Genomic DNA, 15,023 nt, shown 5'->3' with positions numbered 1-15,023 from the left:
CTGTTCCCTCTTTTTTTCCCTTGGATCACTCTCTGGGGAAAGTGAGGTACCAGGTCACAAGCACTTTCAAGCAGCTCCATGGTGAGGTGACTACCCGAGGCCTGTAGCCAACAGCCATGTGAGTGAACATCTTGGAAGCAGCAACTCCAGCCCCAGTCAAGCCTTCGGATGACTGCAATCCCAACTGACAGCTTGACTTCAATCTCATGGGAGCCCCTGAGCCAGAACTACCCAAGCTGCTCTCAAATTCCACAGAAACTGTGAGATAATAAAGATTTGATTTTGAGCCACTGAGTATTCACATAATTTGTTATGCAGCAATAGATAACTAATATACAGATAAATAAACATCTCCATTGCAAATGAAGTTTAGTGTAATAAAGAAAATAAATCAAGATGGTGTGGAATCCAATGGTGAAGGCAGGCATGATATGACAGGGAGGTTGGTGAAAACCTCCCTTGTGGGTGACCGTGAGCTGAGAGTGGATTGATGGGAAGGTGTCAGCCAGATGTGCCTTCCAACCCCAACAGACACCACACTCCCTTTATTATAACCACAAAGCCTCTGTTAACTCTTCTGAAATGAAATTCATAGATAACAGAATCTTTCTACATGCATAATTTTTTTTAACATTTATTTATTATTGAGAGACAGAGAGAGACAGAGCATGAGCATGGGAGGGACAGAGAGAGGAAATAATACAGAATTCTAAGCAGGCTTCAGGCTCTGAGCTGTCAGCACAGAGCCCGATGCGGGGCTCGAACCCACAAACCACGAGATCATGACCTGAGCCAAAGTCGGATGCTCAACCGACTGAGCTACCTAGGTGCCCCATGCATAATTTTTTGTTAAAGGTAATAAAAAACAAAGACAAAACAAAAGGAAAGTAATGTACAATCCACAAACTTTATTTCAACATATAAGTGCTCAGGCACAATTACACTAAGAGATATAATGAAGCAGTCAGATACTGGAACCTAAAAGTAGAATCCTGTGGATCACGACAACTGCAGATTGATCAGGGGTGCTATTGTGGCAACGCAAATACCAGGGCTGGTGTAAATGGTGCTAATGTGGTTTTGAAACAGAGAACAACCAGACAGAATGCAGTTTTCTCTGGAATTACTATAATACTTACATTCCTAGAAAATTCAAATGTATATTAAGCCTATGAAAAACGCTTGTGTTTATATGTTAAGCAGATGTACGTTCTAGGTTCAGATGGCTACTAATAGGTTTTTCACCTCCAAGAATGTGTACTCCAACCATGTGGGACTCTGCAGGATGGTCCAGCTCTCTGTAGAATGTTATCAAGCAGTCCTGCTCCCCTATCATGACAATAAAACTTCAAAATGTCCCTAGGGTTGGTACTGGCCTCAGTGAGAGGCACTGATTGGGAGGAACAGAGGTGCATAAGCCAAGCCCTTAAGGGGAACAGAAAGGAATCCAGAGTGGCTGGAGAGTCCCAAGGAGGAAGAAGGGAAGAGAGAAGTGAGGGCAGAGAAGTCGGCCACAGTGAGATACTTAGAGTCAATTCCAAGGGCAACTGGGAGTCATTGTAGGTTTTATAGCAAGGAAATGACTTGGCCTGACCTTGTTTGGGGGGGGGGGGGGACTCCAAACATCTGTTACTCCTTGGATCATACTGCATTTTTTGAGAGTGTCATACATCCATTCGTTCACGTATTCATTCAACACATAAGGATTGAGAGGTGTCTCAGTGATGCATTGCTGTGTAACAAGCAACCCCCAAATATAGTGGCGTAACATAACAATAATGTGTTGCTCTCTGCTCTTCTGTGGGTTGGCTGGGCCGTTCTGCTGGTCTCACAAGGGTTACTCAACCTGCTGTATTCGGCTGGCGAGTTGGCTGGGGGCTGGGCTTAGCTGAGAGTTCTGGGACGACAGGGCCTCTCTCTCCATGTGCTCTTCCTTCAGGATGGTCCTGAGCACCTGAGGCCTCCCGATGCACAGGACAGGCTCACTTCCACCACATTCTGTTAGTCAAGGCAAGGCAAATCAAGGGGGTGGAGAAACAAACAGCACTGCCCGCCGAGAAGAGCTGCAAAGTTGCATTACAGAAATGGAATTTATGGCCATGGAACATTCTACTTGGCTCTGGACCAGACCCTGGGGAGAATGCTGCCCCTCTGTGGCCTACACCTACACCCTAGTCTGACAACACACAAGTCAACAAGTGCAAAAGGCCAGAAGGTGTTGTGAAAAACATCAAATAGGGAGACAAGGGGCTCCTGTGCATGAAACCGTCAGGGAGGACCTCCTGAGATGTTTGAGCATTTGAGCATGCCTGCATGAGAAGTTTCCGTGGTTTCCAAGAGAGACGCCCTCCTTGCATGAGCACACAGTTGCCTTGTGGGATACAGGCAGTATGAAAGGAAGGGCTCGGGGGACATCACCAGTGGTGTTGTGATGTCACTGGCAGTAGGATAGAATACAAGGGGCCCCGGGGGCCAGAATTTGTCTTCTTACACTCACTTGTAGGCTGTGTGACACTGGTGATCTCTGTTTCTTCCTCTGTCAGACACCCTGCCCTGTGCACAGCACTGTGAAGAACCACAGACTGACGAAAGGCACGCTCCAAAGGGAGGTGCACAGAGGTGGCACTGGTCACACAGCTCACTGAACTGGACGGCCAGGCACGCAGTGCAGTGACGGTAAAGTTGGGTGAAAGGTGTGTGTCTCGCCAACAGGCATGGAGAAATCCTGTGTCTGGAGAGTGTCCATGAATCCCCCTTCCCTCTCTCTGCCTTCCTTTCACCTCCCCTTTCCCTCCACCCCTTCCTTTCCTCTCTCACCTGCCCTTATCTTCTCTCCTTCTCATCTCTTTTCCCCTGAACTCTCCTCTTCCTACCTCCTCTCTCCCCTCACCCCTTCACCTCCAATCGACCCCCTACCTGTCCTCCTTTTCACCTTTCTCCTTTGTCCCTCCCGGGCCCTCTGGCCTTTCACCCACTCCCATTCTCCTCCCCCACCTTTTTTTCTTCCTTCCTCCACCCTCGCCCCTCCCCTCCTCACCCGCCGGGCCCCGCCCCCAGCCGCAGGCCCCGCCCCGCCGGGGTCACGGGGTCGACGGACGCTCGGCGGCCGTAGCGGCCCCGCCAGTCACGTGGTCACGTGACGCGCTCCAACATGGCGGCGCCGTGGGGCCGCGGCGTCGCTTCCTGACGGGGCGGCGCGGACGAACGCGGCCGGTGGTGGCCGGGACGCCGGGCCCGCAGCGTCGCTCGCCCGCTTGTTCGCACCGCCCGCCCGCGGGGCTGCCAGCCCCCGCCGGGCCGGGGCCATGCAGGAGAGCCAGACCAAGAGCATGTTCGTGTCTCGGGCCCTGGAGAAGATCCTAGCCGACAAGGAGGTGAAGCGGCCCCAGCACTCCCAGCTGCGCAGGGCCTGCCAGGTGGCGCTCGGTGGGTGAGCCGCCCCGGCCCGGCCCCGCGCCGGCCTCCCCACGCCGGCCGTTACCCCGCCCGGCCTCCTGGTTTCCACCTCCCCCGACCTCGAATCCCACCCTGCCGACCCCCTTATTATAGCCCGGGGAAACTGACGTCCAGGCAGCTCGGGACTGGCCCAAGGTCACCTAGCAAGTTAGTGACAGCCAGCGCTAGCTAATCCAGCCTCCCAGCCCCGGGCTCTTGCCACGACTCCTTGCCGTCCTGTTTCCTGGTTCCTCCCCTCACCAACCTCAGGAGCGGTAGTCCTTGCCCCAAGTTTTCTCTTTACCTGCGTTCTGCTGGTTAGGGTTCCCCCATGTGAGCAGAGCAAGTGCTTTGCTCACCTGCCTTAGGGAAACCCCTGACATTTGTTTTGGAAGTCCTGGATTGGAGAATGTTTTCCCTTTCATTTGGGGATCTCCCATAACTCTTAGGTAGGTGCAAGAGATCCGCTCGTTGCGGGCAGTCCACTGAAATAGATGTTCTTTGAGGGCAAAAAGGCTCGTCTGTTTTATTCACTGCTGGATTCCCTGCGTCTGCAGCTCTGCCTGGCACATAGTAGGTGCTGATTGAATGGACCCACGGATTATGCAAAGAGGGAGAGGACTCTCACTCATAGCTAGTTAAAACCTTGGTAGTTGATTACAGCATCGACATCCTGTCTTTTAATCGTTGAAATATTTACCAAGTGGCCACTGTCTACTAGGTGCTGTGATGGGCACTGCAAGCAGACAAGATACTTGCCTTTGTGGGGCTTATACTCTAAAAGGGGAAACTAAAATTACTGAGACGTTTTTGAGTACTGATAAATACTTTTGTGAAAGTAAAAGAGCAAGATATGATAAAAAAAAAAAAGGGGGGGGCCTGCGGACTGGTTTTGATAGGGTGTCAAGAAAGTAATCCTTTCTGAGGAGGTGACATTTGAGCTGAGTACCGAAAGGCAAGAAGTGTCCACCATGTGGAGTTCCAGGAGAAGAGTTCTGGGTGTTGAGGATCAATACATTTGACGAGCGCTAGCTTCAAGCTCATTCACGACCCCAGTGCCTTTGGTTTGACATCTGTAAAAAGACCCGGTTTTGCCCTAACACATCGAGTGAATGGAAAGTTTGATTTTCTGTTAGGGAGTTTGTAGTTGCCGTCACTTTTCTCGCTACGTTTGGTGTAAGGGACAGAGCCGAGATTCTTCTCTTGGGGCCTAGGAACGAGCTTGTGAACTTTGCACTTGTCGAGGAGAAGGTCTTTGGCTCTATCTGATTCTCGGAAGGGTCTGAGACTCCCTCAGGGGTCAGGAACTATTGATTGAGAGGTTGTAGTTGCTTAGATAATCTGGAAACAGAAACTAGTCCTGTGAAATCCAGGATCAATTGGAGGAATTTACTGAGATTTAGATTTGTAAAGCTTTTCTATTCAGAAAACCAAGGCTAACTGTTGGATATTGTTTTATCAGGAATGCAGGATAAACACCTCAAAGCAGTTTGTTAGGCAAAAGCCCAATAGCTAGAACTCCATTTTGAAACCTGCCTGGAGTCTATCCTGTCAATATTACTTTAAGAGTATTGTCGCAGAAATTTAAAGATAACTATTTGGCAGAAAATTTTTCATTCCTCATTTTCACCAAGTTGTTTATCACAATTTTGCAACCTACTTCTAAAATTGTATTATGGGTCATAAAGGGTCATAACATTGAGAGCTTTTTTAGATGTTTTTGGATCATATCTTTATTCAGAAGTTGTGGAATGCACGTTCAATGTTTTAGTAGTGGATTGTAAGAAATAGCTCATATAAGAAGTAATTTGACCATAGGTTAAATGAATAGCAAGCAAATGGACATGGTGGCTCATCATTGTCATCAAATTGGGTCATAGAAACTATTATAAGGGAACCTGTGCACAGTGTTGAGTCAAAGTGGCCATTTTTTTAAGAGAGTAATTGTGTCATTGCTGTTGAATAGAAATGACTGCTTTTATTTGTAAACAGTAGAAAACCTATAGCAAAGTACATGGTGATTGATGCTTCACTCTGCATCTCCAGGCACAGTCTTGTGCCCAGAAACAAGCCTGTGTGTGAGCTTTTGTATAAGAAGTTTTGTAACGTGGCCAGCGTTTTGGAGATTACCACATACAGATTATCGTTAATTTTGATAAGAGGAACTGTAAATGACCACCCAAAGTTGAAGTGCTTAGATGATGGAGCGCACTTACAGGAAGCAGCTGTGATAGGATTCGTCTGTTGTAGTGTATTGGGGGAGGGGATCAGGGCTGCAGGGACTGCATAGTAGGGAGGTTAGGAGTGTGTTCTCTGGACTCAAGACTGCCGGGGTTCAAGTCGCTTGCCTTCCGCTTCTTATCTTTGTGATCTTGGACAGGTATTATACCTTCTTCATTGGGTTATTGTAAGGATGAAGTTAGTTGACATGTGCAAAGAACTTGGCACATAGTGGATGCTCTTGGTTTTGCTCTTGGTTGGTTTTTTTTTTTTTTTTTTAACATTTATACATCTTTGAGAGACAGAGACAGAGCATGAGCGGGGAAGGGGCAGAGAGAGGGAGACACAGAATCCGAAGCAGGCTCCAGGCTCTGAGTTGTCAGCACAGAGCCCGACGCGGGGCTCGAACCCACAAACCGCGAGAGCATGACCTGAGCCGAAGTCGGACACTCCACCGACTGAGCCACCCAGGCGCCCCTCTTGTTTTTTATTATTAGCTTAAGCTGTAACAGACCACAGACACTGAGGGCTCTAGCCTGATGTTCTTAACCTGCATTGGTTCCTCGTTCAGGAATGACTTATTGCTCTATTTGGTTTGTTGCTGCAGTAAATAAGAATGTAATTACACGACCAGGAGGCTGTGTTTATCGCAGTGTTAACTTGCTAAAGCTCAATGAAGACAGGGGTTGTCCCTTGTAACAGCAGTGATGATCAGGATCGAACAGGTTTGGAGTAATCTCAGTGATTTATCTGCACTAAATGCCAAATGCATAGGTAGGTATAGACTACCCAGTTAGGGGATTTTGTCCTGCCAGCCTTTATCTGAAGTATCAAAATAGCCTGTAAGAGTATTCATCACCCCAAGGATTTTGTTGGTCTTTACCTTGTTAACGAAGCTCTGATGTGTATTAATAATCTTGAACCCTTCAGCCTTCTTGTTGGTGTCCACACATACATTCCTAAACCTCCCTTTCATAAGTGTCTTAAGGGCCATTTTCTGTCATGATCTCTCTTTACATTATTGAGTTATAAATTATAAATTCTAGAGTTTGGAGACTTGACAGGATAATCTGGGTGTTTTTAAATTGAGTATGGAAAAATTTGCCTGGAAATCTGGAAAACGTTAACTGAGTTCTAACAGTACTCTTCTCATCTATATATGATAAGAGATGCATTATCTTACTTCGTAACTTAATCCACACAGAGTGCTAAGAGCTGAGTGCTCCGTAATTACTTGGTGTCATTCTTAGTCATTATCAAGAAAACATAAAAAGAATAACAAACATATCTGTATGGCTTTCGTATGAAATAGAGTGATTTCTTTTTTTAAATAGACTTTTTTTTTTAGAGCAGTTTTAGGTCCACAGCAAAGCTGCACAGAAGGTACAGAGAATTCTCATCTCCCTGCCCCCACACATGCGCTGCCTCTCCCGTTAGCGACATGCCTCACCAGAGTGGAACATTTATTACTATGATGACGCTACACTGACACATCATTGTCACCCAATTGAGTAACGTCTTAAAATCACATGTTATGTAATAACTATTGGTCTCTACCATGTACTAAGCATTTCTGTGTTCCAGGCACCATGCCATGTGCTCTGCGGCAGTTTACTTCTTAACTGTTATTATCCTCATTGAGGCCCAGAGAAGTTGGCCAGCATACCTCAACCAGGAAGCAGTGGAGCCAGGATGGAACACTGGCAGGCTGGCTCCAGAGCCCAGGACCTTAACCGTTACTGTCACGCTTGCGCTGCTTCTCCGTAGGAGAGTTATTGTATGTAAAATACTCAGTGGAGTCTTTAAGCGATAATTGCACTGCAGTAAAGTTTTGAAGTTTCATTAAGTAAAAGCATTTGGTAAGTAGAGAGACCATATTTTCTATAGTTGAATTTTGATATATTTGAAAGCCTGTCGTCACAATGATGACAGCTTTGTTCCCCTGCAGCTTTTTGCTGCATGTATCTTCGGTTTACTTTAGTTTAGGAACTAAGGGGAAGAAAGAAATGAGGGTGAAGAGCCGATGGCCCATAAGCTTCGCTTGAGTGATGAAGCTTTCTGATTTATGACCTCTGTCTCCATCAGCGGTAAAGTGCCTTTGATGAATTCTGGAGGTGTAGCATGTAGCTGGTGTCCGTCTTTGGGTACCGCAGGCAAAGGGAAACCGAGGCCCAGAGAGAGTCTTGCCACATCTGCACAGCCAGGCGGGAGACCTACGGAACACACGTGCCCTGGCCTGACATACAAATCGTAAAATCCAGCTTTAGATCTGCCACTCCGCTTGATATATGGGACTGAGAGGCGTGCGGGTCATTGGTGATCTTAGCTTGAGCTGTTCTGGTGGCACAATGAAGGAGAAAACCAGAATGGAATGGGCGAAGCATGAGTGGGAGGTGAGGAAATAGCGAGCACAGACAACTGTTTTCCAAAGTTTGGCTGTGGCGTGAAGGAGAGGCAGGAGATGTGGATCCTGGGAGGGTTTTTCTCCTTATTATTTCAAAATAGAAAAAACTCGAACGGGTTTAAATGTCCTTGGGAAGAAGCCAGTTAAGGGAGTATGCTCATAAATCTTAGTTGTATATTAATGTGCAAAAAAAAAAAATTCAACGTTTACACGTCCATATGATAAAGTGAACTGCTTTGTCCTCCATATGATGTTGTTGTTATTCTAATTTTGATGTGTTCAAAATAACTGTTCTCACCACTAGGAAGAACCTAAGTGCAAAATTTGAAAAATATGAAAACCATCTCTAAATTGTCATAGCAAATAAAGTAAGCCTTCCTGGTGAAATACAAAATAAACCCTTTAATTTTGGCAAACTCTGGTGTTTGGATGAGACATTTTGTTTGCACGTGGTGCAGATTAATGTTTTGAGAAATACCAGGACTCAGGACCCTGACAGATTAGTTTTTGTTGAAAAGCTTTATGATGATTCTTCAGGAAGCGGTCACCTGCCTAGAAGCAGCATCTAAAAGTTGGATTTTGATTACTGAAAATTGTTTGTTTATTGGATTAGCAGAAAATTCACTGAGAGCTGAGTTGGAAACTTTGCTTCTTGATTAGTTCTGTGATGCTGGGTTGATAATTTAGCTTCTTTGAGCCTCAGTTTCCCGAAATGCTAAAGGTGATAATACCTTTGTCCCGGGATTATTGTGAAGGTTAAGTGACCCAGTGTAGTAAAGTCTGGTGCCTAACAGATAACCTGTTAAAATTTAGAGGCTCTGGCGTTAACCATATTTAAAGGAGAAGAAACTGAATGCTTGCTCTTTTCTGCCTCCCGTATTAGTTGGTTTGTGGACGTTTTTCTGGCCTCTGACATTTCGATGCTGGTGAAGCAAGCCGTTGGATGAATTTAGAGCTCTGTCCTGTACGTGTAAATCTCAGGGGAGAGTCTGGGGAAAACAGTAAGACTATTCTTTATGGAAGAGAGCAGACTTGTGAAATGTGTACTTAATCAGCAAGTACATGGAGTTTCCTATATAAATAGCTCAGAACTGTATTTAGTCCTCACCAATTTCACCAGGCTTAGGGGGCCTGCCAGGAAAATACTTGACGTTCTTTCCAGCAAGGTTATCTTAGAAAACCTTGACTCATTCCTGGAGTCTTCCTAAAGGAGCTTCTTTCAGTTTACTGTCTTGGTTGTAAATAAGTCTTTTGCTGCTTTTTTTTTTTTTTTTAATTAAATGTATTTTGTTAAGTTTTATAGATTTGTGGGGAGAACAGCCTTCTTGTGCCATTAAATTCTTAAATTTTTCCTCAGTCCCAGGGAGCGGTTAGTGCATATTTTGCTCTTTATATGGTCCTTTTGTCTGTTGACTAAACAAGGGTGACATTCACTGAGAAGATATTTATTTGGGTGTCACATTTGGTGTCATGATGCAGAGGAAGCAAACAAGGACCCTCTTCTCATGGAGTTTGCAGTTAATGGGGAAGAAGTGCATTATTCAAATGCTCACATCCTCTGAATCAACGTTAAAAAAAAAAAAAAGTTAACCTAAAAAGTCCTATGAAGCAGAGAAACCTGGTCCTGCAGGGGAGTGAGCAAAGTTGTGAGGGAAAATTTCCCTGAGGAAGTCTTGAGATTTGAATGATAAATAAGAATTAAGTAGGTGGGTGGGGCACCTGCCTGGCTCCTTCAGTAGAGTGACTCTTGATCTTGGGAATGTGAGTTTGAGCCCCATGTTGGGTGTGGAGATTCCTTAAAGATAAAAGCTTAAAAAAAATTAAATAGGTTAGGGTGACAGGTGTTTTGGCAGGATGTGGGAATAGTATGTACAAAGGTCCCGTGGCAGGGAGGAGTACAACTGTTAAACTAAAAAGTCGATCGACAGTTATCTCAAAATAGAAAAAAAAATGTGATCATTTAATTGAAAAAGAGAGAGAGAGAAACTGAAAGAGGCCACTGTGTGGTGGGAGCACGGTAAATGAAAGGGGAGAGTGTGTGAGAATAAGGTGGGAGGGGTGGCCAGGGCCCTACCATGCAGGACCGCAAGGTTTTCATGGTGAGGAGTCTGATTTTCCAAGCAAAAGCAGTGAGACAACACTGGAGAGTAGTAAACAGGGGAGAAGGTGCCATGATGACCAGGTTTGTGTTTTGGAAAGATCACTTGGACTTGGACTGTTGTGTTCAGAACATTTTAGAGGAGGACCAGAGGGATTGCTCAGGGACAGTGAGGAGGCAGTTCCCGTCACCCGGGTGAGAGATGTTGGTTCCTGGCCTCAGTGGTGAGGACAGAAACCAAGCAAAGCGAGTGTATTCCCCACTTGTCCAGAAGGTGAATGACAACATTGGATAAGGAAGAGGCTGGCTGTTAAGTTTCTGACTCACCCGACTGAATGGATGGTGGTGCCGTGCCATAAGGTGGGAGTGTGGGGGTAGCAGGTTGATCTGAGTTGGGACTTGATGTGTTGAGGCTCACCTGCCTTCGAGCATCCAGTTAGGTGGAGCAGGCAGCAGGTGGACATATGAGCCTGTTGCTCCTGAGACAGACTGGGGCCGGAAGTCATGATTTGGGAGTCAGGAGAGCCTAGGTGGGAACCGGAGGTGTCGGTGAGAGTGAGGTGGCCTAGGGAGAGAGTGTACAGAGAACGAGAGCCAGAGGTCTGCCTGGGCCTCGGGAACCCCTGCCTGGCTGGGCAGAGGAGGCAGCCTGCAAAGGCCATAGAGAGGAGTTGGGGCAGAAGCAGAGGGCAGATGAGAATGTGTGCCTAGGAAGATAGAAGCAGAGAACATTTCAAGGAGGGTGAGGTCGGTAAGGTCAAACGCTGCAGGGAGGTCGGGTTAGATGGAGAGTGGCAAAATGCCCATCAGATCAAGAAACATGTGGGTCATTGGTGACCTTAGTTTGGGCTGCTTTGGTGGTACGGTCGGTGAAGGTGAAAGCCAGACTGGAGTGGGCTGGGGCGTGGGTAGGAGGTGAGGAAGTAGGCAGTGAGCATGGGCAGCTCTTTCCCCAAATTTGGCTCTGGTGTGAAGGGGAGGAGGGAGGTGTGGATCCCGGAAGGTTTTTTTGTCTTATCTTTTCTTTATTTAAAGGTTTAAACTTGGGAAGGGTCCAGCTGAGTGAGAGGTTAAATAATGCAGGATAGAGAAAGGACAGTTTATTCATTCAACAAATATCGAGTGCCTCCCCTCTGCCTAGGAATTCCTAGGTGCTGGGAATTCAGCAGTGACCAGAAGAGACAAAAGTCTCAGTTATCATAGTTTATATTCTCCTGGGGAAGACAGAAAACAAATGAACTGATAAATAATACGTCAAGGGCGGGAGGTACTGTGAAGCAAGATGAGAAAAGTAAACCAGGGTGAAGTGGAAAAGTGAAGCAGGTGAGGAAATAGAGAATGACAAGGAGGGGCAGAGGTGGCAGTTTGGGTGGTGAGGGAAGGTGACATTGGAAGGGGGAACTGAAGGAAGTGAGGGAGTGAGCCCTGCGGATATCTGGGGGAGGGAGGGCATTCCAAGGCAGCAGGAATAGCAATTGCAAAGTCCCTCAAACTGGACCGAGCAGGCTGGGGGTGGGGGCAGCGGAGTGTCTAGAAGGTGAGATCAGAGGGATGGCAGGGGGCCAGATCTTACAGAGGCTTGGAGGCCAAGGTCAAGATTTTGGATTTTACTCAGGGTGAGATGCGAAGCCAGTGGAAAGTTTTGAGCAAAGGAGCAGATGTAATCTGATTTCCGTCGTAAGGGTTATGGATAATCTGTTTTGAGCAAATGTGATCTCATTTACATTTTAAGGGAATCCCTCTGGCTGCTGTGGGAGGACAGGGTGGGAGCTGGAGCAGCGTGGATGGCAGTGGTGGTGGCCCGGTACCGTGAGAAGTAATCAGATTCCAGGCAGAACGGAGAGCATGCAGAGGCAGGTAGGGATGGGAGATTATAGAGGTGGAGGGATTGGACACTGTCTTCTGGCAGGAAAGAGTGAAATTCTGGGTACAGAACCAGTTAGGTTCTCTAACGGGAAGCTGAGTCAGTCTCCTTGTGGCGGCTTCTAATCTCTGTATGAAATAGGAGGCCACTTCGTGGGTAATGAGGAAAGAGGAGGACCGGTTGGTGGTTAGTTAGGAGGGGAGGTGGGGTGTTTGAGAAGAGCGGAGAAAGGAGCAGTAGTTTAGGGAGGGTAGAGGAGATGGGCTCACCCGGCATTATTTAGGGCTCCATTTATGGTTGGCGGTTATGACTCTCTAGCCCTACCAACTTGCCCCACTGTCAGAGGTCTGGTTGCTAGGTGGAGACAGGTCAGAAGGAGATGGTAGTATAATCTCAGTTTGGGATTTTGCCAGAAGTTAAAGACTGAAGGTCAGAGAGAGTCATGACTGTTGATCACCTACCATTCTGATAGCAGTCCTGCTAATGGGACCCATCCTGGGAACTGAAGGAAGGGGAAAGCTAATGCTGGCCTTGTCAAGATCTGACAGGCCAAAGAAGGGCCCTGCTGGTCAGCTGGAAGGAGAGAAGACTGAGGGCATGGGTCAGGAAGGAGCTGGAAGTCCACCATTCCCTATAGGGACAAGATTCAGAGTGTGACCAGCCTCCCCAGGCTGGCTTGGAGTGGGGGAAGAGGGCCTTGGAGGAGAAGTTGCACGAGTTGGGGGCAGCCTTGGTTTGCATAGGAGGCAGGGGTGTGTGTGGCAGGTCAGATGTGTGGGGAGAGTTGAAGATTTGCAGGGACTTTTGGGGTCTCTGGGTGAGTTGACCAGTGATGGGATCATTGAGGTTGATGTGGGTCGTCTTTGGACTCAGCCTGGGAGTGGAGTAGAGGCTTGTGCCAAAGTCACTGATGAATGGGGGGGGGGGGGGGGGGGTGGTCCTGACCCTAGGGGTTGGTAGATGGCAGCCATGCCCAGAAAGGATTTCCTAGGAAGAGTGTGGCTTTTCAGCTGAAGCTGCTCCACCCCACTCAGGTCTTCCTCCTCTCCAGCCTGTTCATTTATGGCTGCTAATTGCCCGGTTGGCTACTGGGAACACCTGTTAAAATGTGGAGCAATAAACCAGAGCAGGTGTGTCCTACCATACGCTCCTCTTCCTCCTCCTCTGTCTCATCATTGAGGGCTTCTGGAGTATTGGCTCTGGAGCAGACAGCCTGGGTATGATGCAGCAGCACTTGGTGGCTGTGACGGTGGACAGGTGACTTCGGCCGTGTGCCCAGATTCCTCACCTGGGTAACAGTTACGGGATAAGAGTGCTCTTGGCTTCCTGGGTGTTGGGGAGGACCGAATCGGCACCTGCCCCTCATTTTCTTTTTTCCCTTGTCTCTGCTTGGTTCCACTGATAGCACTAGAGGTTTTGCGCAATTTCTGACTCCTCTTTTAGGAAAAAAGCAAGAGAACTGTCACTTGGTTGACCACCTGCTGTAGGCCGGACCCTGCCTTAGCCATTAATCTGACAATACCTCTCTCATGGGCTTGTCAAGAGAATCACCTGCACCCAAAGGCCTGGTTACAGTCTGTGGGGCAGAGGGGGCTGCTTTTCATCATCCCCATTTTTTAAAGTTGGCAGTCAAGAGTCAGAAAGGCTTACTAACCCAGCTGGCCTCGTTCAGCTAATAGATGTCCATGCGAGGACTTGAACCTAGTTCTTGCTGAATCTCAAACGAATTTCCTGTCTTCCACCACACCAGGCCGTGCCAAGCTATCTGTGAGGCCCCCTGCCACACACCTTTCCCCTGTTTCTTTTTCTGCCTCTGTTTAATGGGAAGAACATACCCTATTATCCAGATATATCCAGAAGCCAACTGTTAGGGCAGGCCATATGAAACTGCTACTATTCGGCCGTTCCCAGCCTACAGAAGTGGCGCGTTCCTGTGGTTCTGATGCTTCACCTTCCCCCATGGACTCCATCCTGGTCCAGGCCCCTGTTACTGCTCTCCTGGATTAGTAACAGTAGCCCCTTGATTGGAGTCCCTGCTTCTGTCCTGGCCACCCTCCTCTTTATACTCAAAACAGCCACCAGATTGATCTGTCAGAACATAGGTAGGTCAGCTCAGGCTGCCTCCCCCTGCCCCCCCCCCCCCCCGGGGCTTTCCAGCATCATCGGGACCCCAGCTGTGCCCAATGAAGAGGTTTTTTTCATAATTTTTCTTCTTCAAGAATGGTGTAGAGAGTGCAACAATTCCTCATTCTTATGGGAATACTTAAGCATAAAGTGAGAAACTGAAGAAAATCTGCAAACATACGATTTGTGACCTTGGTGTCTTGGCCTTTGGCAATAGCTGTCGCCAGTAGTGTCCTCTGTCCTGCTCACTGTGGAGGGCTGTGCCCTTCACTCACTGCCACAAGTCACTCTGGCCTGTGTTCAGTTCTTTTGGAAAACCAGGGCGTACCATCTTGGTGGCTCTGCCACAGCAGGCCAGGAAAGGAGATCGAGAGAGTCCAGAGCCGGGGTTCAGCCTCCCGAGGCCGGATGGGGCTCAGAGCGGTCCAAACACTGGTGCTTCGAACTATGGTCGCAGTAATCAAGTCTGCGTTAGTGATAGCAAAGCCAACATTTACATTCTGCATTTATAGCTTACCAGGAAATTCTGGGTGCTTATTTGGGAGTCACCCTCGTACCCAAGGGTTATGAACAAGGGCCTTAATTTTCTGGGTTCAAGTTCCAGCCCTACCGCTTACTAGACTGTAATGTCTCTGAGTCTGGTGTTTTCATCTGTAATATTTAGTGGAGTTGGGCCTTGAACCCTGGTCCTCAGGCTCCTTACATGCCTTTTGGCTGAGAAGCATTTTAGCTGCTGTAAAACTTGGATGTTTTGTCTTCATAGTGCTGGCCATAGTCCTTAAAAGCCACTTTTGTCCCCAGCAGTTGTTAACTTCTCTGCAGCCAGTGAAGTACATTTTCCTCGATTTTTCCTGATCGGTAAAGCAAAGGTTGCAAAC

General features: G+C 47.6%; 1 protein-coding gene across 2 annotated transcripts in view; it reads left to right on the top strand.

Moving 5' to 3' along the window:
• The first annotated feature begins 3,127 nt into the window (after positions 1 to 3,127).
• Positions 3,128 to 15,023, top strand: part of ARFGEF2 (ADP ribosylation factor guanine nucleotide exchange factor 2) — a 99,549-nt gene continuing 87,653 nt past the window's right edge. For both annotated transcript variants that reach the window (XM_053890167.1, XM_019458208.2), the window contains exon 1: positions 3,128 to 3,426. In XM_053890167.1, coding sequence (XP_053746142.1) covers positions 3,306 to 3,426 — 121 coding nt within the window. In that variant the 5' untranslated portion in view covers positions 3,128 to 3,305. The remainder of the gene's footprint in view (positions 3,427 to 15,023) is intronic.

Source organism: Panthera pardus, unplaced genomic scaffold, assembly GCF_024362965.1.
Source record: "Panthera pardus isolate Hobbes unplaced genomic scaffold, ASM2436296v1 HiC_scaffold_25, whole genome shotgun sequence".
In the NCBI taxonomy this organism is placed as follows: Eukaryota; Metazoa; Chordata; class Mammalia; order Carnivora; family Felidae; genus Panthera; species Panthera pardus.
This window is presented reverse-complemented; position numbering and strand designations above follow the sequence as displayed.